The sequence below is a fragment of the Microtus oregoni genome, unplaced genomic scaffold (assembly GCF_018167655.1).
Source record: "Microtus oregoni isolate MIOR12 unplaced genomic scaffold, Mior012 000015F_ref0000493, whole genome shotgun sequence".
Lineage (NCBI taxonomy): Eukaryota > Metazoa > Chordata > Mammalia > Rodentia > Cricetidae > Microtus > Microtus oregoni.
The window spans coordinates 18,781,219-18,806,626 of NW_024543074.1; the positions used below are offsets into that span (position 1 = coordinate 18,781,219).

General features: G+C 42.6%; 1 protein-coding gene across 1 annotated transcript in view; it reads left to right on the forward strand.

Annotated features, from left to right (window-relative positions):
• Positions 1–24,543, forward strand: part of Crlf3 (cytokine receptor like factor 3) — a 40,271-nt gene extending 15,728 nt beyond the window's left edge. The window contains exons 2-8 of the mRNA XM_041664676.1: positions 3,352–3,559; positions 6,736–6,823; positions 7,614–7,791; positions 8,919–9,141; positions 10,125–10,257; positions 22,424–22,536; positions 23,244–24,543. Coding sequence (XP_041520610.1) covers positions 3,352–3,559; positions 6,736–6,823; positions 7,614–7,791; positions 8,919–9,141; positions 10,125–10,257; positions 22,424–22,536; positions 23,244–23,500 — 1,200 coding nt within the window. The 3' untranslated portion in view covers positions 23,501–24,543. The remainder of the gene's footprint in view (positions 1–3,351; positions 3,560–6,735; positions 6,824–7,613; positions 7,792–8,918; positions 9,142–10,124; positions 10,258–22,423; positions 22,537–23,243) is intronic.
• The last annotated feature ends 865 nt before the right edge of the window (positions 24,544–25,408 follow it).

A 25,408-nucleotide genomic window follows, 5' to 3' on the forward strand; every position in this document is an offset into this window, starting at 1 on the left:
TTTTTTTAAATCCTTTTTCTTTTTTTTTTTTTTTTGGTTTTTTAAGATAGGGTTTCTCTGTGTAACAGCCCTCAAACTGATAGGGATCCACCTGCCTCTGCCTCCCAAGTGCTGGGATTAAAAGCACGTGCCGGCTCCAGCCTCCCCCCCTTTTTGTGGCTTTTTCGAAACAAGGTTTCTCTGTAGCTTTGGTGCCTCTCCTGGAACTAGCTCTTGTAGACCAGGCTGGCCTCGAATTCACAGAGATCCACCTGCCTCTGCCACCCAAGTGCTGGGATTAAAGGCATGCACCACCACTGCCCAGCTTTTATGACCTTTTTATAACAACTCTGGAAGAAAGTATGTAATTTGTGTTGTTTAGTATCAGTGGGTAGTGTTTTGTGAGCTCATCATCTTGTTAACTTTCAAAAGTTTCTGTAAGAGGGAAAAAAGTTAACTATAAATTTAACTCAACTTTAGTGATACTTTGTCAGTTTTAATGATCTTACAACCCAGGGCTGGTGATGACAGCACACCTTTAATCTGAGCATTGGGGAGGCAGCACTGACAGCTGGAGGTAGAAGGATCAGGTGTTCAGTTCAAAGCCATTCTCAGCCTTATAAGAATAAAAGAGAGCCGGGCGATGGTGGCGCACGCCTTTAATCCCAGTACTCGGGAGGCAGAGGCAGGCGGATTTCTGTGAGTTCGAGACCAGCCTGGTCTATAGAGCTAGTTCCAGGACAGGCTCCAAAGCCACAGAGAAACCCTGTCTCAAAAAAACTAAAAAACTAAAAAAAAAAAAAAAAAAAAAAAAGATGGTATAATAGAAAGTGTCTTCAGGCAATACTAAATTTACTGATTTTCCTGGAAACCGTTTATTTATCAACATTGTTTCACAGTATAGCACTGGCTAGTGTGGAACTCACTTCATAAACTTCTGGTTATAGGAGTGTGCCATCATGCTTGGACCTTCTTAAAATCTTATCTGTAAGTACAAACCACCTCAGTAGACAGGGCATGGCTCCAGGAGTCAGGTGTGGGAAATGCAAAGTCTTGCTAAATTGCGTTTTAGAGCTGCCTTTCCCTCTGTGTGAACATATTGGACCACTGGAAACACCTGAAAAAAAGGAGATTCTCTTAATCAGCAAAGCCTCTATTTTAAAACTTTTCACAGAGCAAAGTAAATGTACTTGATCACTTACATGGTTAGAGTAGTGTAGACTGAGCTTTAAATTGCAAAATATTTTTTTGAAGAAGAAAATGATCTATGGTAAAAGCTGGTTTGAAATGGCAGGGGTTGATATTCTGTGAACAAAAGAACAAATTTATGATGAGTACACAGGAGGTGGGTTTAGAAATGGATTTTCCCTTCCACTGTCCTCACGGCTAATGGTTGTATACTTCCTTTTTTCCCCTAAGGTTCTGAAACAAAAACAAACATAACATGGGCTTGCAGTCTCTGAGGGAGCTTTTGAATTCTTTCTAAAGAGGAAATTGACTTTACCTTACCAGTGCACTTCCTGCATATGCTGTATCTGTTACAGACCCAGGCAGGGCCTTGCTGGCCCAGGGCTCGAGTGCAGAGTTTCCTCTTAGAAGAGGTCTGAAATGTAGCACAGTGCTCTGACTTGATGACTTTATTCTATCTGTATTGCATTTATAAATCAACTCTGCTCTTCCAAAAGGTAGATGACCTTGAACTTGATCCTCCCCCCCCCCCCCACTTCTCCAACACCAATGCCCCAATGTGCAGCTTCATGTATTCTAGGCAAGTACTCTCCCAACTAAGCTAAATCCCAGGCCCAGAACAAGATCTCCCCAGTTGTGACAACCCGAGTTCAGTCCCTGAGGCTGAACTTCCACATAGTGGAAGGAAAGAATGACTCCCAAAAGTCATCCTCTGACCTCTACATACAAGTGAAGGCCCAGGTTCTATGGCACAGGAGCACCTACCCCCCCCCCCAGCATACACACTAAATACATGTATTTGTTTGCTTGCTTCTTTTTGATTTTTGGTTGCTTATTTATTTATTTTGGAGGCAGGTTTCTCTTTACAGCTCTGGATGTTCAGGAACTCACTCTGTAGACCAGGCTGGCCTCAAGCTCACAGAGAGCTGCCTGCCTCTATCATCTGGATGCTAGGATTAAAGGGATGAATCACTCACTACACGGGAATTCATCTTGCATTTTTCACTGTAGATTACATTCTTGTTTGGTAATACTGGAGAATAAAGGCAATGCAGATAGCCAACATAGACAAGGATTTTGAGTTTATGTCATTGCTCAGTTTTTTCCCCCAATATCTCATGTCTGATTCTCTGTAATGGGAGTAACATTGTTTTTTTAACCAGGTTAAACTTGTTTTGGTTTTGTTGTTTTGGCTTTCTGAGACAGGGTTCTCTTTGTAGCTCTGACTGTCCAGGAACTCAGTCTGTAGACCAGGCTGGCCTCAAACTCATAAAGATCCGACTGCCTCTGCTTCCCAAGTGCTGGGATTGTAAGTGTGTGCCACCATGCCCAGTTAAATATGTGTAATTTATTTTTAAAACTTTTCTTTAGCTACATTAAGCTGGTTGTGGTGGCTCACACCTTTAATCCTAGCACTTGGGAGGCAAAAGCAGGTAGATCTGAGTTTGAGATCAGCCTGGTCTGAAGAATGAGTTCCAGGACAGCCAGAACAACATAAAGTTTTTTGTTGTCCCCCCTCCCCTGCCAAAAAAAAAGAAAAAAAAGAATAGATAACTATGTCAAAAGATGCATACATTGATACATAACTGAAGTATCAACTGACTGTATATTTTTATCAAAACACACTGCGTACCTTAAGTGTATATAATTCAATTAACAAAAAATTTCTTTGTAAGACAGGGTTTTGCTGTATAATCTGAGTAGTCTTCAAATTTATGAGGCTTTAGCCTCAGCCTCCAGAGTGCTGGTTTTACAGGCATGTTCTATCATGCTTGACTACATTAAAATTTTCTACTAAGCTGAGGCTAGAGGATCATAGGATCATAGCAGGCTCCATGCCTGAAGACCCTATCTTTTCCGATCCTCTCCCCGCTTTTTAATAAGTGTCATCTGGGCTGATGATGTGTCCTGTAATCCTAACACTTGGGAGATAGGGGCCAACCTAGGATTACATAGTAAGGCCGTGTCTTAATTAACTAAAGAAAGGGGAGGGAGCACTGTGTTAATTCAGCAGTAGAATGCTTGTCTAGCATGTGTGAGCCCCTAGGTTCAGTCCTGACATAGCATATCATCTTTAATGAGCAGAAGATGGTAGTTGTTTGGTACAATTAGGTAATTATGAATGACACCTATTCTTTAACTTTTCCTAGAGATTCTAAATTTGCGTTTTCGTGTTCTTTTTAGATAAAAGAGAGTGCTTCACAGACAAGAGATGTCCTCAAACATCATTTTAGTGATTTAAAGGGAACCCTTGGAAAGCTGTTGGATGAGCGATTGGTGACCCTTTTGCAAGAGGTGGACACCATTGAACAGGAGACCATCAAACCATTAGATGACTGCCAGAAGCTCATAGAGCATGGAGTTAACACCGCGGATGACCTGGTCCGAGAAGGTGGGAGTCAGGGAACCTGTTAAATCCTTGCAGACTGATTTCTTGGAATACTAGCAGGCTTCTTGCCAGCTGAAGGGTACCTGGAATGTTTCTGCCTTGAGACATTTTGTAATATAGTGCGTAGTTATGCTGTGAGGGACCCTAGTCTAAGCATAATCAAAGCATTGATTGGGATCATTTATAAAAAAAAAAAAGTACTTCAGAAGGTTCTATGATTATGGTATTTAAATCCCAATTTTTCGAAGGGGTTATGCATTACATTTTAAAAATTACATTCCTCCTCTCTGTGTGGGGGAGTAGAGGCTCACACATGCCACAACATATGCATAGAGATCAGAGGACAACCAACAAAGTTGGTTCTCAGCTTCTACTATATGTACCCCAGGGATAGAGCTTACATCAGCAGGCAAGTACTTTTACCCACTGAGCCATCTTACTGGCTCATCCATTACATTTTCAATCACTTATTCAACATGTAATTTCAAATTTATTTTCACAACTTTTATAAACTTTTGTTTATTTACTGTTTTGTTTTGTATTTTTGAGACAGAGTCTTGTATTATTGTCTAGAATGCCATGAATTAATTCTCAGCAGTGCCCCTGACGAAGTAGCATGGGTACTGGGCTTTCTGGGTTCAGCCATCATACCTAACTTCATTTTTAGTTTTTTTTTTTTTTTTGGAGGGGGGAGGTGAGGGCAAGTGAGACAGGGTTTCACTGTGTAGCCTTGGCTGTCTTTGAACTTACTTTGTAGACCAGGTTGGCCTCCAAGTCACAGAGATCCATCTGCTTCTGCCTCCCAAGTGCTGGGATTAAAAGAGGGCACCACCACCAGTTTTAGTTCTCACATTCCAGGTTTTAGGCAGGTTTCGTTGTTGTTAAGTCACCCATAAGTCTCAGCTTGTTCATCTCTGTCTTCCTTCTGTGATAGGACTTTCTTCTTTCCAGTGCAGACATTTTGTTAGGTATATTAAATAAAAAGATAACGGTTCTGTTCTTTGGGGTTTGTGATTCAGTAGGAGTCATGCTGAGTAAGATCTAAACTTTTACTGAAGAACAAAGGAGTCTGTCTGGGGAAGTATAGGACGGCCTTCTGTGGGAGTTCCGCAGAGACTGAAGAAATTCATCAAGCCAAGGATTCTAAGCAGAAGTAACATCAAGAGTGGAGTGAATGTCAAGGATCTGTGTCAAGCTGGGCTTACATAATTGGTCTGGCCCAGGCCTCACAGTTGCTGTGTAGCTAATTGTAATCCTCAGTGAGACATGTTTATTTTTTACTGGCATAATAGTGCCTTTGAGAAAATTCTTTTTAGCAGAACCACAGAATGTCTTCCCCTTGAGGCTTTGAATTTGGACACAGACCCAGAAGCAGGTCAGCACAGGGCGGGCGTGTGCACACCCATAACAGTGAGGGCTGTGATTTCATTTCTGAAGATAAATCCTTTGAGGCATGTACTTGTTTGTCATAGCACTTAATGCTTGAAGTTTTCTAAAACATTTTTCATTTCAAACTCTTTTCCCCTTCTCCCTACAGAGAAGATAAAAAGCTTCTCTCTTTGTATTTTTTTAATTCATTAAGTTTAAGCATTTTATTTTTATAAGTATTTGTCTGCATGTATGTGTATGTACACTACATGGATGTTGGTGCCTGTGGAGGTCAGATTCCCTGAAAGTGGAGTCACAGATTGTTGTGAACTGTCATGTGGTGCTGGGGAAAAGAAACCTAGGTTCTCTGTAAGACCAAGTGCTCTTAATCCCCGAGCCATCTCCTCAGTGGTGCCTCATAACCCAGTCTGACTTTGAATTTCTTATCACCCTGCCTCTATCTCCTTAGTGCTAGAGACTTGAGGCAGCATTCAATATGTTCGTGTTTTCTTTTAGTAAAGAAGGTCATATTCTCCCAGAAAAGTTGAGTTCATACTGGCAAGATGGCTTGCTGGGTAAAGGTACCTGTGACCAAGTCTGATGGATGACCTAAGTTTGATCTTGGGACCATGTGGTAGAGGAAGAGGACTAGTTCCTGCAGGTTGTCCTTTGACTTCCACAAGTGTGCCATGGTATGATGGTATGCACGTATACACACACACACACACACACACACACACACACACACACTGAATAAATAAATAAATGTAGTCATAATTTAGTTTTAAAAAAAAAACCGTGAGTAGTTCCAGTGTGCATTTGGATGATGTAACACTATCCTTCATCATTTCAGAGGGTGCAGAGGTTGGTCATTTTCCTGCCCTGTATAAAGCATTTCCTTATTCTGTTGTTGTTGTTTTTGTTTGGGTTTTGGGTTTTTTTTTTTTCAAGACAGGGTTTCCCTATGTAGTCCTGACTGTCCTGGAACTCACACTGGAGACCAGGCTGCCTCTGCTCAGCCTGGTTTCTGCTCTAATGTATAGGGAGCTTTCAGGGAGATCTGACTGCATCATTCTACTTTCATTTTGAGACAGGGTCTCATTATATAGCACAGGCTTGTCTCAGACCTCAGCCTCACACGTGCTAAGATAGTAGTCATGTACCACCTCAGCTGGCATCATTTAGCTGTTTAAGATCCTATGTCCTTTTGCTGCTCTTATGCTAATATTTTGTTCTTGTTAGAACTGATCAAGAGGAGTCAGGAGTGTGAAGGCTCACCCCTGGAATCCCAGCACTCGAGAGTTAGAGGCAGAAATAGGTTGTTATTTTGAGGCCAGCCTGGTCTACATAGCAAGTTTCAAGTCAGCCAAGATCTTACCTTGAAAAAGTCAGAAAAAAGGGGCTGGCTAGGTGGCTCAGTGGACAAAGGAGCTTGGTACCAATCTGACAGACTGACGTAAGTCCCCAAAACTCGTGTGATAGGAAAAAATAACTATGTCTACATGTGTGCATATCTCCCCAGTAAATTACTGTAAATAACAAAACAGGATGGGGGAACCTCACGAATTGATAAGGAGGAATGAGGAGATGCCACTGGCCTTAGGTCTGTGTAATTGGTTGTTGAGCTACATCTGCAGTTAGAGAGCAGTTGTGCGTCTTTGTTCTCTCTCACCTGCCAAGTCGTTTTGAGAATTTGATTGTCACTTGGGAATAACTTGTAGCAAAGCGAGAAATCCACAGGTGACATGAGTTGTATTGGTTAAAATGTGGCTGTTTTTTTACTTACATAATTTTCTTACCCTCTATTCTAGGTGAGATCGCCATTCACGGAGGTATAGAAGAACATAATGATAAATTGTGGAATTTTACCAAAAAGGCCTCACACATTCAGTTGGACAGGTAAAAGAGATAGTCACTTTTGGACTTACTCTTAAGCATTTAAGTATTTGCCTTCCTCCCAATCTTGACCCTCCCACCCGCTTGGTCCCCATTAAAAATTCTGATCACAGGAAATAGAGAATCTGGTTTTTGGGCAGGAGAGATGGTTCAGCCGTTAAAGGCCAGGCTCACAACCAAAACTGTAAGAGAATCTGTTTTTTAAGGTTTTACTACTCATTGACGTTACTACTAGTGTCAAATGACTGTGGTTGAAGTCTTTGACATACTATTATTATAGATCTTTTTCAATTCCAGTAGTTAATAGAATTATTAAATTCTAAAAATTCTGGTGCCTGCTTTCAAAGCAGCACTCATAGTGAAATTGGAGCAATATGGAGAGGGTTGTCTTATTTCAGTAAATGAGATATTTTGATATAAACTCAACAGTTGTGGTTTTATCAATTTTGTCTTTTTCATTGTTATTGTTTGGTTTTTGGTTTGTTTAAGGTGGGGTATCTCTGTGTATGTAGGTCCGGCTGACCTCTGATTTGTGATTCCCCTGTCTCAGTCTCCTGACTAATGGGATTATAGGTGCTACTACACTACAGTTTACGTTTTTTTGTCATTCTTATAACAGTTGGGGAAGAGAATCTTCACATAATATAAAGATGAAAGCCCTCATGAAGCCTCCAGCTTTTTGAGAATTATTTGCTGAGGCCTTGAGGACTCTTGTAGCATATGACTAAAATAGTCCTTGCATTTTTATGTCCATGTTAAGCATGTCTTAAACATATGAACTTTGTTTCCTTAGCTTACCAGAAGTGCCTTTGCTAGTTGATGTACCCTGTTTATCTGCTCAGTTGGATGATTCCATTCTTAACATAGTGAAAGACCACATTTTTAAGCATGGAACAGTAGCTTCCCGCCCACCAGTACAGATTGAAGAATTAATAGAGAAACCTGGAGGCATCATAGTGCGATGGTGTAAGGTATGTATCAAGTTACAGAAATGGCCTCATACATTATGTGTTTGTGATTTGGGCTTTTAAGATTTCTCTGTAACAACCTTGGCTGTTTTGGAACTTGCTGTGTAGACCAGGCTGGCCTCGAACTCAGAGATACACCTGCCGCTGCCTCCCAAGTGCTGGGATTAAAGACATGTACCTCCACTGCCAGGCTTTGTTTTGTTTTTCAAGATAGGTCTGTCTGTGTAGCCTTGGTTGTCCTGGAACTCATTCTGTAGACCAGGCTGGCTTTGAACTCAGATCCACCTGCCTCTGCCTCCTGAGTGCTGGCATTAATGGCGTGCACCACCTCTGCTGGTTGGAGCGGGGTGGGGGGACTTTTTATAATTAAATCACAGGGAATGTGAACTCAGGTAGTTCTTCCAGTGTCAAATAACGACCTCAAGTTTTACTTTCTTTTGTGGAGCTGGCAATCAAACTCACCATACCACCAACCTACTCCCAGCCCCTTGAAAGGACTTCTTAAAACATCAGTGTCCCCAGGCAGTGGTGGCACACTCCTTTAATCCCAGAACTTGGGAGGCAGAGGCAGGCTGATCTCTGAGTTTGAGGACTCTGGGCACCAGGCACATGCGAGTAAATGAAGGCAAAATACCCAAACAACATAAAATAAAATTGAAAGATTTAATTGGGCAGTGGTGGTACATGCCTTTAATACACACAAGTGGAAGGAAGGAGCCAGGTATGGTAACATCATAGCATTTGGGGTGGCAAGGCAGGAGGATGGTGAGCTCAAGGCCAGTCTGGGCAATATTGCAAGACCTGCTCTCAAAAACAAAGAAACAAGCGAAAAGAAACAGAAGAAAAATAAAAGGAAAAGCAACTGGATATGGTAATGCAAATTTATAATCCTAGCTCTCAGGAAGCTGAAGCAAGAAGATTACCATGAATTCAAGGCCAGCCTGGTCCACATTTAGTGATACCCTACCTATCTCAGGAAAAACCAGAAGGAAATAGTGATAAACATATTGCCTGTGTCTTTCCCTTAGTGTTCCATATTGCCCCTATTCAGCAAAAACTCAGGATTTTGTCTGGATGTCCCCATTTTTTTTTCATGGTTCTTACCTAACTTAAAAAATCTTTCTCTATAGGTGGACGATGACTTTACAGCTCAAGATTACAGGCTCCAGTTCCGTAAATGTACTGCAAATCATTTTGAAGACGTGTATGTAGGTTCTGAAACTGAATTCATAGTGTTGCACATAGACCCCAATGTTGATTATCAGTTCAGAGTCTGCGCCCGAGGAGATGGCCGGCAGGAGTGGAGTCCTTGGAGTGTTCCCCAGACCGGTCACTCCACACTGGTGCCTCATGGTATGCTCCTACCTTGTCACACCGGATGCTCAGTGGGGTGTGGGAAAGCTTACTTCCTGTGCTTAGAGTGGTGCACAGGTAACCACTTTACTAAAGATAATCTTGAACTGAGAGAATGGGGAACCTGCCTTTACACAGATCACTCCGTGTAAATTGTTTTCATTAGCTCTTGTGCTTGGAATTTAAAATTGAGCATCACCAAAGCCACACGTTGGAAACAGTGCCTAGGATACTGATTTCTCTCTCTCTCTCTCTCTCTCTCTCTCTCTCTCTCTCTCTGTCTTCCTCCCTTCCTCCTTCCTTCCTTCCTTTTTTAACTTAAATATTTGTTTTATTATTTATTTATTTGTACATGTGTATATATTCACACATGTACACATGTTTGCTGGTGCCCACGGGAGCTGTTGGAGTTACAGGCAGTAATCTGACTGAAAGGGATGTTGGGAACCGAACTTTGATCCTCTGTGAGTGGTCTTCACCAGAGTCATCTCTTTAGCTGTTTTTGTTGCTGTTACTGTTCAAGAGAGAGTTTTTCTGTGCAGTAGCACTGTCTGCCCTGGAACTTGCTTTGTAAACCACACTGACAAACTCACAGAGATCTGCCTTTCTCGGCCTCCTGAGTGCTGGGATCAAAGGCGTGCGCCACCACTACCTGACTTTGTTTATTCATTTTTAATATGCTATTATTGTCGGTTGAACTCAGATCCTTATACATGCTAATAAATACATGCTCTATTATTTACAAACTATTAAATTTGAGCAGATAGAAGATGACCATCATTTGATTTTTTGATTAGTACAGGAATTTACCAGAATCTTTTTTGTTATTTGTGGCTCTAACCCCAATACCCTATTACTAAATCTTTTATTAAACTTAGCCAGGATCCCTCTAAGTAGTTACTTTCATTCAGTTCTGTTTAATGTTTATATTCAGTATACTTTTGAAAAGATTATAAAAATTTTTAATGTCTTTCCTTTTGAAGAGTGGACGACTGGCTTTGAGGGGTACAGTCTGAGCAGTCGGAGGAACATAGCACTCCGAAATGATGCCGAGTCCTCGGGTGTCCTCTACTCCAGCGCTCCCACCTACTTCTGCGGGCAGACCTTAACGTTCAGGCAAGTGGACTGAGGAATACCTGTCATGCTGTTAGCAGTGAAATGACGTGTGTAGAGTATGTGTGAGTCTGAGTTTGACATATCACTTAGAGATAGTGTCAGCTTGGTGAGGTTTTTGTTTTGTTTTATTGAAACAGATTCTTACTATGTAACCCCAACATGGCCAAAACTTACAAAGATCAGACTGGGCTCAAACTCAGTGAAATCTGTCTGCCTCTGTCTCCCAAGTGCTAGGATTAAAGAAGTGCACCACCATACCAGGCTTTTGGCAAGGCCTAAATTTTTTTAATTTTCCCTCTCTTTCAGTTGCCTTGTCTGTATCTGTGTGGTTATTGTGAAGACTAGTGGATAGTGTATATAGAATGCTTGGCATTTGTTTTGTTTCTTTGCTCTTGTTAAATAGAATACCTCATAAAAGTGTTTTTTATCAGAGGCATGGGGCGTGGTGATGCAAACCTGAAACACCAGAACTCAGGAGATGGAGGAATTCAAGGACGGCCTTAAGGGCAGAGCAAGCCCAGCCCGGGCTTCATAAGATCCTGTCTGTACAACAAAACAAACCAGAGGCCAAGAATTGTTTCTCCATTTGTCAGTGAGAGTAATCTCTGAGAAGCAGCTTACTAGTGTGAATGCACCATGTATATAACTGTAAGATACTTCTGAAAGCAAGCCTCTTCTACCACCAGTCAGTCTTCCTTACCTGCTTTTCTCTACAGGAAACATTTCCTTCTTGTTAGCCAAGCAGTGTGTTCTGTGGTCATATTTCTAAATAGTTCTTTGTAGAAAACCAAAGCTCAAATGTTTTGTTTATTCATTTATTTTTGCCAAAGCCCAGTTTTTATTTGAGTGATTGAGTGGGCCTGAGTTTTACCATGCTTGCTTCACTGTAGCAAACTCTCCTCTAAGTCTTTTGGGTTTTTTTTTTTTTTTTGAGACAGGGTTTTCTGTAGCTTTGGAGCGTTTCCTGTAACTTCTTGTAGGCCAGGCTGGCCTCGAACTCGCAGAGATCGCTTGCCTCTATCTCCTGAGTGCTAGGATTAAAGGCGTGCGCCACCACCTCCCGGCTCCTCTAAGTCTTGAGTCTCAAGATTATTGAAATTTTTCAAAATTATCAAATATATATATATATATATTTATATATTTATTTATTTATTTTTGATTTTTCGAGACAAGGTTTCTATGTGGTTTTGGAGCCTGTCCTGGAACTAGCTCTTGTAGACCAGACTGGTCTCAAACTCACAGAGATCCGCCTGCCTCTGCCTCCTGAGTGCTGGGATTAAAGGCATACGCCACCACCGCCCGGCTCTTATTTATTTATTTTTATGTATACAATATTCTTTCTGCATGTATGCCTGAAGGCCAGAAGAGGGCACCAGACCTCATTACAAATGGTTGTGAGCCACCATGTGGTTGCTGGGAATTGAACTCAGGACCTTTGGAAGAGCATGCAATGCTCTTAACCGCTGAGCCATCTCTCCAGCCCTCGAATCTTTTTTTTTTTTTTTTTAAATATTTATTTATTTATTTCTTATGTATACAATATTCTGTCTGTGTGTATGTCTGCAGGCCAGAAGAGGGCACCAGACCTCATTACAGATGGTTGTGAGCCACCATGTGGTTGCTGGGAATTGAACTCAGGACCTTTGGAAGAGCAGGCAATGCTCTTAACCACTGAGCCATCTCTCCAGCGCCTCGAATATCTTTTTATTGTATTTTTTAAAACATTTATTGCCAGGCAGTGGTGGCACACTCCTTTAATCCTAGTGCTGGGGAGGCAGAGGCAGGTGGATCTCTGAGTTTGAGGCCAACCTGGTCTACAGAGTGAGTTCCAGGACAGCCAGGGCTATACAAGAAAGCCTGTCTCAAAACAAAACAAATTTACTTCCTTTTGTATTGGTGTTTTACCTGATGGTATGTCTATGTGAGGGTGCCATATCCTCTGGAACTGGAGTTGCAAGCTGCCATGTGGGTGTTAGGAATTAAACCTGAGTTCTCTAGAAGAGTGGCAGTGCCCTTAACCTCTGAGCCATCTCCCCAGCACCTATATTTATTTTTTAAAAAATGCTTTTAATTGCATATGTGTGTTGCCAGATTTGGTCTCTCTTCCTACCACATAAGTCCTGGAGCTGAGATCAGGTCCTCCACTTGGTGGCCAGTGTTTTTGTCCATGAGCCGTCTCAGCATCCTCAGATGATCAGATCTTTGTCTGTTTTGTTTCCTGTGTAAGGCGTGGGGGAGCATCTGGAAGTTTTGTCTGAGCCAGTGTTGCTGTGCTCCCCTCTAGCCGAATCATTTGAACTGACTCCCTCTGTCAGGATATGCTTGTTTGTGCTTTGTCTTGCTTCTAGCACCACCTCTCACCCATTAAGTCATAAAGAAAGAATGATTGCATCACCAGAAAAATGCCAAGGAGAGAAAAATGAGTCTGTGTTAGCTTTCCATTTCTACAATAAATACTTGAGATAATTCACTCTCAAAGAGAAGAGGGCTGTCTGGCTCACCTTATGGTAGTTTAGCCCATGACAGGTTGGCTCTATTTCTTTGGGGCCCATGCCAGCAAGCATGGTGGCAGGATTTTCACCCATTCTTAACAGTGCTAGCTGAGTACCAAACCTGTGGCAATGTGCCTTTCAGGAGCAGAGAGGTATTCTATATCTAATTATGGCACACCTGACTCTCAAAACCTATTCATGCCTTGCATACTAAATTTTCTATACTGAAACATACTCCTATGATTATGTCTTTGTGTACAGGAATACTTTCATTAGTGAAATTTCTGAACACTAGGTAATTGTGAAAATCAACAGACCTTTTGAGGCTTGATAGATGCAGACCAGAGAGTTCAGATAAGAATAATGATAAATAAATAATTGCAGTTGCTATCTAAATGGTATTTACTTGGTGCCAAGTACTAGTGCATATGGTTTCATGTACCCTAGGCTCTGTAGCTGAGAATAACCTTGAGCCTCTGATCCTCTGGCTTCTACCTTCCGAGAGCCCTGGTAAGAGTCATGCACTAATCTGCTGGTCTATTCATGCTGAGGACTGAACCCAGGGCTTTGTGAATGCAAGGAAGGCGTCTGCCAGCTGAGCTATACAGCAAGCTTCATTTTAGTTTAAGGCACCTAATGTGGTAAGTGTAGTTAGCTGTTTTAGGAGTTAATTATCCCGTGTCTCACAGCTTGTAAGTACCAAAGCTGGAATTGAAGTCCCTGTCTCCGGAGTCTGTCGTTGTGAATTCCTGCCTCAACCTGCATTACCACACCCAGAGACATTCTGATCTCAGCCATTTCTCATTGCATCTCCTTGTCTCTTTTGTGAGGAAGTTGGTGTGATTCCTACTAATGTGGAGCTCTACAGTCTTGCTGCTGCCTCCTCTTTTGTGTTGGTGGTTGTGCTATAGCTGAACTTCAGACCTTGGGTGTATAAAGCATTTGTTCCCCCCCCAGAGCTACTCTTCCCCTCCTTTCCAATTGTAGGACCTCTTTCCTCCCCATATTGCTTAAGCCTAATGCTGTCTTATGGCTCAAATTCTCTCTCTGTGGATACAGAGGATTATTTGATTGATAGCTTGCATATTTGCAATGATACAGACTCCACTGCTTACTGGTTTGACAGTAGGTCTCAATCAAACTTTGTTTCTCCGTCCTCTTCCAGAGAAGCCTCACTGGGCCCCTCTCAACTGAGTGAGTAACTGAAACTGCTCAGCTAGCCAGACTGCATTTTTGCCATTTTCCCCCTTGAATGTGAACTAAGAGGGTTTTTTTTTTTCTCCTTGTTCAAAGGCAACAACAGTTAAACCAGAAGGTGAGTGGGAGGGGCAAATGGGTGTACTTGCATGAAGATCTTCTTAAGGACCTACTCTTTAGAAGGGTGCCTTAGCTGTGGCAGTCACTGCTCTGTTGTTTAGCCAGTTCGTCTTTGCTGTGGTTTCTGGAGGACTTGCAGGTATGGCCAACCTTTTGGCATTGTGACTTGGCGTTGTTATCTAGAAAGAGTGTGCTTAAGAACTGAGCAGTGCCAGTATGACAAGGGGGAGGAAGGGAGAGCAAAAAAAAAAAATACCTTTAAAGTAAAAATATTTTAAGTAAGTGTATAATTCTTCATTGGGATGAATTCATGGCTATCCTCAGTTGCATGTGGGCTGTGGGTCACAGATTAGACACGCTTGCTAGAGCGTCTGGAGACAGTGAGAGCTTGTTTCTGGCTGAATGCATAGCTGTTCCTAGAGTCCACTTCCTTGGTGCTGTCAGCGCTTCTCCAGGCCTGTTTTGTTTCCTGATGGGACCTTCCTGTTTGCTTTACTTGCTTTTACCTTTTCCTGGCATCGTCACTGATTTACTTTTGAATTATGTATGTCTGTGTGTTCATATGCCATGTGAGTGTTGGTGCCCTTGGAAGCCAGTGATGTTGGATCCCCTCGAGCTGGAGTTACAGGTGTTGTGAGCTGCCTCTTATGGGCACTGGGAATTGAACTCAGTCCTCTGCAAGAGTAGCACAAGCTCCTAAGCCCTGAGCCATCTCTCTAGCCCCTTAATTTTTTAAATTTATTTTATGTAAATTGGTGCTCTATCTGCAAGTACAACTTTATGCCAGAAGAAGGTCTCGGATTCCACTATAGATGGTTGTGAGCCACCATGTGATTGTTGGGAATTAAACTCAGGACCTCTGGAAGAGCGTCCAGTGCTCTTAACTGCTGAGACATTTTTCTAGTCGTGTTCCCCCCCACACAAGTAATTTTTAAATATACCTTTACTTTCTCTTTTCTTTCTTTTTTTAAATAACTTTATTTTTATTTTATGTGCATTGGCATTTTTTGCTTGCGCATATGCCTGTGTGAGGGTGTTGGGTCCCTTGAATTGGAATTACAGACGGTTGTAAGCTACCATGTGTGTGCTGGGAATTGAACCCAGGTCTTCTGGACTAGCGTCAGTGCTCTTAATTGTTGAGCCGTCTCTTCAGCCCCATTAGCCTTTCTTTTCTATCATCTGGTTTTTTAGCTTGTTTTTGTTGTTTTTGAGACAGCATCTTATGTCTCTGAGGCTGGCCTCAAACTCACTATATAGCCAAGAATGACCTTGAACTTTTTTTAAAGTTTTATTTATTTTATGTATATGATGATCTATCTGCATGTATGCTTACTTGGCAGAAGAGGGCATCAGATCTAATTACAGATAGTTGTGAGCTACCATGTAGTTGCTGGGAACTGAATTCAGGACCACTCTTAACCACTGAGTCATCTCTTCGGCCCCCCCTCCTTGTTTTGGGTTTTTTTTTGTTGTTTGTTTGTTGTGTCTTTTTTTTTTTTTTTTTTTGAGACAGGGTTTCTCTGTGTAACTTTGGAGCCTGACCTGGAACTTGCTCTGTAGACCAGGCTGGTGTCAAACTCCTCCTGCCTCTGCCTCCCAAGTGCTGGGATTGAAGGTGTGCACCATCGCCCAGCCTTATCTTGTAGACAGAAGTTTCTGTCCCCATCTGGTCCTGCAGTTGTTCATTTCCAAAGAAACATACAAGAAGCTTATATTAATAATAAATTATTTAGCCTATTATCTCAGACTTATTATTAACTAGCTCTTACAACTTAAATTAACCCATAATTCTTATTATGTTTAGCCATGTGACTTGTTACCTTTCATCAGTGGGGCATTCTCATCTTGCTTCTTCTGCATCTGCCTGGTGACTGACTTTCTGCCTTTCCTCTTAGTCTGGTTGCCCCACTTATATTTCCTGCCTGACTACTGGCCAATCAGCATTTTATTAAACCAATATGAGTGAGAAATCTTTTCAGTGTACAAGAACATTTTCCCTCAGCATCCCCTTGAACTTCCTATCCTCCCTAACTCCCTACTACAGAGACCATGAGTATGCCACCACACTCCATACGCTGTGCTGGGGATAGAATTCGGGCAGATGGCCTTCAGCTGAGCTGTGTGCCCAGATCCATCACCTGTTTTTAAGGAGACTTTCTTTTCTTTTGCTGCTAACAGCCTTCCTTTACCCTGGAAGCCTAGCAGGTAGGCTGCTCCTCTTCCTTCATCAAGGAAAGAAAAGTACACAGAGATTGTGTCATGACTCAGATCTTGGTAGCTTCAAACTCTGTTCTTAGCTCTGTATTCTCTGCCCTCTTCCCTACTGTTGCTCTGATAAAACACTGACCAAAACAACTTGGGGAGGAAAGGGTTTACTGCATCCTACAGGTCACACTCCATCAGGAGCCAGGGCAGGAGGTCAAGACAGGAACTGAAGCAGAGAGGACAGTGGAAAGCTACTGATTGACTTGCTTGACTACCTCCCTTGCTTACCCCCATGCCCACATGCTAGGGATGGCACATCTCATAGAGCTTGGGCCCTCCCACATCAATTGCAGATTTTAGAAGCCCCAACCATTCATTGCTTGTGTTTTGAGACAGGTTCTCACTATGGCACCCTGGCTTAGAATTTAATATGTGCCCATGCTGGCCTTGAATTTGTCAGCAGTCCCCTCCCCCTGTCTGCAGAACGCTAGTATGGTGGTAGGTGCTACCACATCTAGAGGGTAATAGCTTTGGGATGTGGGAATTTGATTCAGTGCTTGCTTGTGGTAGATCCCCCGTCTGTCACACTCCTTAGTAAGGGCCTTACTGTATAGTCTAGGTTGGTCTGGGTGGAACTCAGACCACGCTGGCTTCAAATTTTTGGCAATCCTGTTCCTACCTACTTGGTCTTAGGATAGCCGGCGTGTGTCACCATACCTTGCTTGTTTTATTTATTATTATTGTGTGTGTATGGATGTGTGTACATATTTTTGATTTATGTGTGAGTGTAGTGTACTCATGCCATGGCATACACGGGAAAGTTAGCTGACAACTTTCTGGAGTGGGTTTCAGCTCCCACAATGTGAGTTCTGTGGATCAAACTCTTCTCAGACTTGTAAGGCAAGCACTTTTACCCACTGAGCCTTCTAAGACACAGTTTCTGATGTAGCACAGACTGGTCTCAAACTTTCCTCCTAAGCGCTGGGTTTCAAGTATGCCCCATCTAAGCTGGGCAGTGGTGGTACTCACCTTTAATCCCAGCATTCGGGAGGCAGAGACTGGAGAATCTCTGACTTTGAGACCAGTGTGGTCTACAGATCAGGTTCCAGGACAGTCAGGGCTACACAGAGAAACCCTGTGTGTGTGTGTGTGTGTGTGTGTGTGTGTGTGTGTGTGTGTGTGTTGGGGGGATGGGGATAATGTACCAACCATGCCTGAATTTTTTTCTCTTTTCATTACTGGAAATCAAACTCAGGGCCTTACATATGCAGAGTAAGGCCTCTGCCATTGAGCCACACCCTCACCCTGCTTTCTTTTCATTAATAACATTAATTTAATAACATTAAATAACATTAATTTAATAGCATTATCTGAGTGAATTTAAGCTCAAAGAGACTTTTTTTTTCTGTACAGAGCTTATTTCTGCCATTATCAGGTCTTATATTCTTAGTGTCTTATATTCAAAAAGTACTCTAGGGCTAGGGATTCACTCAATGGTACAGTGGTCAGTTAGCATATAGAAGACTCTGAGATCGATCCCCAGAATCAGACAAAATACACAAGATTTCCAGAATAATTCAATATTTCCTAGGAAAGCCAGTGTTAAGCTGCTGCTAAGAAAGGCATTTTTTATATAGAGTTTGTCTCGTGGTAGGTTGACCTTGCTCCAGTGGATGGTCCTACACCCGGGTATGCAGGTGGTACTAATTGGACTCTTGGGATATTTTTTAAAAAAGAAAAATAGGAAGTTAAAAGAGGGCCATGTTGTGAGGAGCTAGAGCAGGAAGGAAAATGGTTATGATTAAATGTATTTTATTCTTGAACGAAATTCTCAAAGTAAATAAAAAATACTATTTTTAAAAATTGGTAGCTGGGCGATGGTGGCGCACGCCTGTAATCCCAGCACTCAGGAGGCAGAGGCAGGCGGATCTCTGTGAGTTCGAGACCAGCCTGGTCTACAAGAGCTAGTTCCAGGACAGGCTCCAAAGCAACAGAGAAACCCTGTCTCAAAAAACAAAAAAATAAAAATTGGTGTTTGAGTCAGGCACAACACACATGATAATCCCTTCCAGCACCAGAGAAGCAGGGGCAACAGAATCATGAGTTTAAGATAACTTAGGTTACTTAGGCAAGACCTTATCTCAACACAGAACAGAAATGAAGTTAATTTGCTTTTAACTTGGGTTTTTGAATCTTTTCTTTTTCCTCCATAACTCTGTGAAGAGGCATTACATAGTTTGGGAGAGTGCAACTGGGCTGGGTTTGTTTTGTAACAGCAATGCCCCTAGAGGTACAACAATCCACTGAAGTTGACTCTTATTACAGACTGGGGAATGTCACCCAGAGGAATTCTCCCCACCCACTATTATATTGTGGGGACAATGAGCCAGTAGATCATTCACTCCCTGGATTCTTTTTTGTTTTAGTTTTGTTTTTTTCTAGGTGTCTCTGTGTGGTCCCTGGATTTCCTAGAACTTATTCTGTAGAGCAGGCTGGCCTCAAGGTCAGAGATCTGCCTGCCTTTGCCTCCTGACTACTGGGTATTAAAGGCGTGCACCACCACTGCCCACTTTCTCTGTTTCTTTTCCTTTCCTTTCTTTTCCTTTCCTTTCTTTTCCTTTCCTTTCCTTTCCTTTCCTTTCCTTTCCTTTTCTGGTTTTTCAATACAGGGTTTCTCTGTAGCTTTGGAACCTGTCCTGAAATCGCTCTTGTAGACCAGTCTGGCTTCGAACTCACAGAGATCCGCCTGCCTCTGCCTCCTGAGTGCTGGGATTAAAGGTGTGGCCTGGAGAATTGGCTCATTGGATCATTTACTACTCTCAAAGAGGACATGAGTTCAGTTCCCAGCTCCAGGGCAACCCCATGTTTTTGGTCTCTGTGGGCTCATACATAAATTAAAAATTGAACTAGCGGGCTGGAGAGATGGCTCAGCAGTTAAGAGCACTGACCGCTCTTCCAGAGTTTCTGAGTTTAATTCCCTGCAACCATATGGTGGCTCACAGCCATCTATAATGAGATCTGGTGCCCCCTTCTGGCGTGTGAACACACATGTAAGGAATGCTGTATGCATAATAAATAAATAAATCTTTAAAAAAAAAATGAACTAACAGTTGGGTGGTGGTGATGGTGGTGCACATTTTTAATCCCAGCATTTGGGAGTCAGAGGCAGATGGATCTCTGAGTTCCAGGACAGCCAGGACTACACAGAGAAACTCTGTTGAGGGGAGGAGGGTGGTGGGGATTGAGCTAGCAACTGTGAAGATAGGTCTGTGGGTAAAACTGCTTGCCAAAGAAGCTTAAGAACCTGAATTTAAATCCCCAGAATACACATGAAAACCATATGTGTAGTATTAGTCTCTATAATCCCGGGGTTTTAGGGTTACTACTGCTGTGATGAAACACCATGACCAAAAGCAGCTTGGGGAGGAAAGGGTTTGTTTCACTCACAGTGTCATTTAACAGTTCATCATCAAAAGCACTGATTGCAGGAACTGGTGCAGAGACCGTGAATGTGTGCTAGTTACTGGCCTGCTTGCTGCCCAGCTTTCTTACAGAATTGAGGACTACCAGCCCAAGGGATAGCACTATCCACAATGGGCCCCATCAGTCACTCATTAAGGAAATGCCCTACAGGCAGATATTATGGAGGCATTTTCTCAATTGAGGCTTTCTCCTTTCAGATAACTTGTGTCAAGTTGACATAAAACAGCCAGCATATTCAGTGTCCCTGTGAGGAGATGGAAGAGGGAAACATTAGAATCTCTGGAAGCTTGTAGGTCAGCTAGGCTGCTATACACAGCAACAACAACAGAGACCACACACACACAAAGAAGCCATTCTTAAGATGAGAAGGCAAGGGCCAGTGCCCAGAGTTACCATCTAAAGTCTGCGTGCACTGTGACGCAGTGGTACACACATGCCTGTGTTTTCCTGCACAAATGCACATGTCACTGTATTGCATGTTTTGACAGTTAAAACACTGGTCAGTAGGGGCTGGAGAGATGGCTCATTGGTTAAAAGCACTGCCTGCTTTTCCGGAGAAGCCAAGTAAGTTTTCAGTACCTAAACACAGAGAAAATAAGCGTATGGAGCAGTCTCGGCTCCTTGTGCAGTCTTAGCACATTGTCATCCTTTATGCAGTCTGCGCCACGGTGGCTACTTTGTTCATTGCTGGTCTGATACCTGCCAGGAAAGCTGGAAGAATTTGGTTTTGGTTTTTTGTTTGTTGTTTGTTTGTTTCGAGACAGGGTTTCTCTGTAGCTTTGGAACCTGTCCTGGAACTAGCGCTTGTAGACCAGTCTGGCCTCGAACTCACAGAGATCCGCCTGCCTCTGCCTCCCAAGTGCTGGGATTAAAGGCCTGTGCCACCACTGCCCAGCAAGAATTTGTTTTTGACAGGAGATAGTCTGGCATGACAGGAAGGCGTGGCAGAGTTCCTGGGGGTGGCAGAGGGCTGTGGGATTCCTAACATCTGGGCAGACTTAAGAGCAGAGAGCAGGAAATGTTGGCGTTCTCAGAATTTCTCTATTTACCCCGCTTTTTCGTCAGTCTGGAGCTGAGGTGATGCCAAACACCTGAGAGACCTCATTCCTTATTTAAATCTCTCAAAAGTATTCATTAGGTGATGGGTTTTGTTTTTGTTTGTTTTTGTTGTTATTTTGCTTTTTTGATTCAGGGTCTCTCCATACAGTGCCATCTGTCCTGGAACTAATTTTATAGACAAGGCTATTCTCAAACTAAAGGAGATCTACCTGTCTCTATCTCCCCCCACCTCTCCTACAAACTCAGGGGTAAAAGAAATGCAGTCCTGTGCCTGGCTTCCTGACTATTCTACATCCAGCCAAGTTGACAAGAATAAGCACCACTGAACAGATGTTGGGTTTTTTGTTTTATTTTGTTTCTTTTTAATGTATTTATTAATTATGTATACAGTATTCTGTCTGCATGTATGGTGCAGACCAGAAGAGGGCACCAGATCTCATTACAGGTGGTTGTGAGCCACTATGTGGTTACTGGGAATTGAACTCAGGACCTCTGGAAGAGTAGTCAGTGTTCTTAACCTCTGAGCCATCTCTCCAGCCTTATTTTGTTTCTGAAGCAGAGTTTCTCTGTGTAGTTCTAGCTGTCCTGAAACTTGCTCTGTAGACCAGACTGGCCTCTTATCTCAAAGGGATCTGCTTGTCTCCTCTGCCTCCCAAGTTCTAGGATTAAAGACATACACCACCACAACCCAGCTTGGTTTGTTTTTTTTTTTAATTTAAAATTTTCATTTTATGTGTAGTAATGTTTTTGTCCGTGTACCATGTGCATGCAGTGCCTACAGAGGCCAGAAGAGGGCATTGGATCCACTGGAAGAACTGGAGTTAGAAAAGTTTGTGAGTGCTGAGAATTGAAGTTGGGTCCTTTGGAAGAATAGCCAGCACGCCTAACTGCTGAGCCATGTCTCCAGTTAAGAAAGTAACTTTTAGGACTCATGCTTTTTATTTTTTTGTTTTAATGAACATTGATTGGTGTTTTGCCTGCATTTGTGTCTGTGTGAGGGCATCAGAGCCTCTGGAATTGTAGTTAAAGACAGCTGTGAGCTGCCATGTGAATCCTGAACCTGGAGCAGTCAGGGCTCTTAACCACTGAGCCTTCTCTCCAGCCCTTGTTTTGGTGTTTTGAAACAGGGTTTCTTTGTGTAGCCCTGGCTGTCCTGAAACTAGCTTTTAAGATTTATTTATTTTTTTGTTTATGTGTGTGGATGTAAGTTACGTGTGTGCAAGTATCTTGGAGACTAGAACAAATTAGATCCCTTGAAACTGGACTTACAGGTGGTTTAAGTTACCTGATGTAGGGGGCTGGAGAGATGGCTCAGTGGTTAAGAGCATTGCCTGTTCTTCCAAAGGTCCTGAGTTCAAATCCCAGCAACCACATGGTGGCTCACAACTATCTGTAATGAGGTCTGGTGCCCTCTTCTGGCCTGCAGACAGAATGTTGTATACATATAAATAAATAAATATTTTTTAAAAAAAAGTTACCTGATGTAGGTGCCGGGTACTGAACTCTCATCCCTGCAAGAGCAGCAAGTACTCCTAACCACTGAACTATCTTGCCAGTCCCATGTTCATTTAAAACAGAGTGATGAAATGACCTTTCTACTTCAATTATAGAGTTGAAACTGTGGGGCAGCCAGACAGAAGAGACAGTATAGGAGTGTGCGCAGAAAAGCAGAACGGCTATGACTCTCTGCAGCGGGATCAAGCTGTGTGCATAAGCACAAATGGTAAGACACTCTGACTGCGCTGGGACTGACCTGAATGAAAGTCACCTCCCCAAACAAACCTCACACAAACTAGCTAAGGCTGGTCGGTTGTCTCAGCAGATAAAGCCCTTGCCATGCAAATCCAACAACCTGAGTTTAATCCTGGAACCCACATTTACATAAACATCGTACATACATAACAAGTATTTTTAGCCCCTCACTGCATAGTATTTATGCTTTCAAAATCACTCCCCAGATCCAGGCATGGTGGCACACACCTATAATCCCAGCATTTAGGAATTTAATACCAATCTGGGATGTTTTTTCCCCTCCATTTCTGGGGGAAGAAAATGAATAAATGACTCCTAAGCTAACATTAATATTTTGTGGCATAAGATCAAACATTAGATAGACCAAGATTCTTGTTTATTGCATATGAAATTGTATTGCTGTTGAGAGCTGAGCTCTGTGGTGTTTCTTTCTATGCAGTTCTCATGGGAAACTCATAGACTATCCTGGAAAATTCCAACCTCATACCAGAATTCTGAAATGTCATAAAAACTTGGATTTTGGCTCTGGCTGTGGGAATGCGGGTTATTCTCTATTTAAGTTCATTAATAATATCCGATTTTCTGGAGTTTCTTTTTCTGAAGTAGGGATCAGTAATCTAGAAGTTGTTTTGATTCTCTCAGTCATTGCTCTTGGGTGAATGTCTCCTAACGTCTTAGGTGCAGTTTTTGTCAATGGAAAAGAAATGACTAATCAGTTGCCTGCGGTTACCTCTGGGTCCACTGTCACATTTGACATCGAAGCTGTGACTCTAGGAACTGCCAACAGCAGTGAAGGAGGCGGTGTCAAGCTCCGAGTAACCATCAGCTCCAGTAACAGGGAGGTGGTGTTTGATTGGCTGCTTGACCAGTCCTGCGGCTCTCTTTACTTCGGATGTTCATTTTTCTATCCTGGATGGAAAGTGCTGGTGTTTTAGCATTTTGAGGGCTTGGCTTTGGTTTGCTGTTTCTGTCCTCAGCCGAGTTGGATCTGACTTTAAAAAGGTGAATTATCTCTTGGACCACCAGAAATGGAAAGTGTTGCTGGATTTGCATTGTAATATTTCAGTAAGAGACCTGGTGTGGCGACACACACCTTAATCCCAGCACTTGGGAGGCAGAAGCAGGTGAATCCCACCTGATCTACAGAACAAGTTCCAGGACAGCCAGGACTGTTACACTGAGAAACTATACTTTGAGCCCCCCTCCCCCCAAAAAAGTAGTATTTCAGTAAGAAGTAAGCTGAATGGCGTGGACAAAATCATAGTTCAGTTTTGTTTTTAGCATAAATATCAAACTAGCTTTAAAGTCTGCATTCTTTTCCTCTGTTCCTAAAGTCGGTCGATAGAACAGAAGAATGTCACACCATTAAATCTTCAGCAAGATCAGAGGCTGAGAAAACAGCAGGAAAGACAGCTAGAGCCCGGGACTCTATAATCCTTGTCCAGTCTTATGTCGTTGCCCCTCCCACCCCCTTAGGGCACTAACTGTTCCTCTGTTCAGCATCTCTGGGTCTGCGAAGTTAGTGGATTCTGCATTTTTACAGCACCTGAGCAAGTGTCTGCCGTAGCCAGTGTTAGCGTCCTCTGTCTTTCCTGGCAGTATGAGACAAGACACAGGACGGAGGGTCTGTATTCCTCACAGTGAAGCCACTTACGGAAATACACAGCAGTGTTAGTCGGGTCACATGTGCACAGCATGCTCCCGTGTGCACCCTGCCACAGCCGTGCACGTGGGACCATGCAGAGTGTCATGGTCCAGTGTAATATCAGGTTGAGAAATGGTCTTTTAAAGGACCAAAGAAATAGCAGGTAAATACTTGACCTATTTTTTTTTTAAACTTAAATTTGTGTAAAATATTTATTTGACTGACTTAATATGTAAAAAATTGTGGTCTTAACTTGTTATACCAGCATACAGATAAGTTTTAATGTGAATTTTTTCTTTTGTTTTTACCAGTAGTAAAAAAGTGGAAAAGCAAGTGTGATATTTTTGTAAGATAATTTATTTGGGGCTTATATTCCCTTTCGACAATCATGGCCTTTCCTCCTTCCCTTGTTTTGTGTAAGTGTGTGCCTTTTCTCATGTTAACCATGGCCTTTTCTCCTTCCCTGTTTTGTGTAAGTGCCTTTTCTCATGTTAATAAGTTCTCAAGTGTAGGTGCCTTTATCCAGCCTTTCGAAACAAAATAAAAAATCAGAAATTAACAGTGTATATTTTGTATTTTTGTGTGTGTGTGAGTATCCTTTTTTTTTTTTAAGATTTACTTATTTTTATTACATATACAATGTTCTGTCTGAATGTATGCTGCAGGCCAGAAGAGGGCGCCAGATCCCATTACAGATGGTTGTGAGCCACCATGTGGTTGCCGGGAATTGAACTCAGGACTTCTGGAAGAGCAGTCAGTGCTCTATCTTTTACATGGCTGCTTATCCGTGCTTATGCTCTGTGCCTCATCTCACACCTAGCGTGGCGCCCTGCATGGGACATGTGCACAATAAATGTGGATTGAGTGGATGGAGATGGGTCATTTCTCCAGACATCTTCAGCTCCAGAATTCTTTCCACTCCTTAAATAGATGGTACTGTGTGTGGGTTTGGGTTTTGTTTCTAAGACCCAATGTCTCTATGTAGCCCTGGTTAGCCTGGAACTCAATATGTAGACCAGGCTGGCCTTGAATATAGAGATCTTCCTGGCAGGAGTCAGTGCCCTCTACCTTGTGGGTCCAAGGGATCTAACTCAGAGCATCAGCCTTGGTGCCAGATGCTCACTTTATCTGTGAGCCATCAAGACTGTACCCCTTTCTTGTAGTCTTCAGTCAGTCATCTGGGAACGGCAAGGCAAGA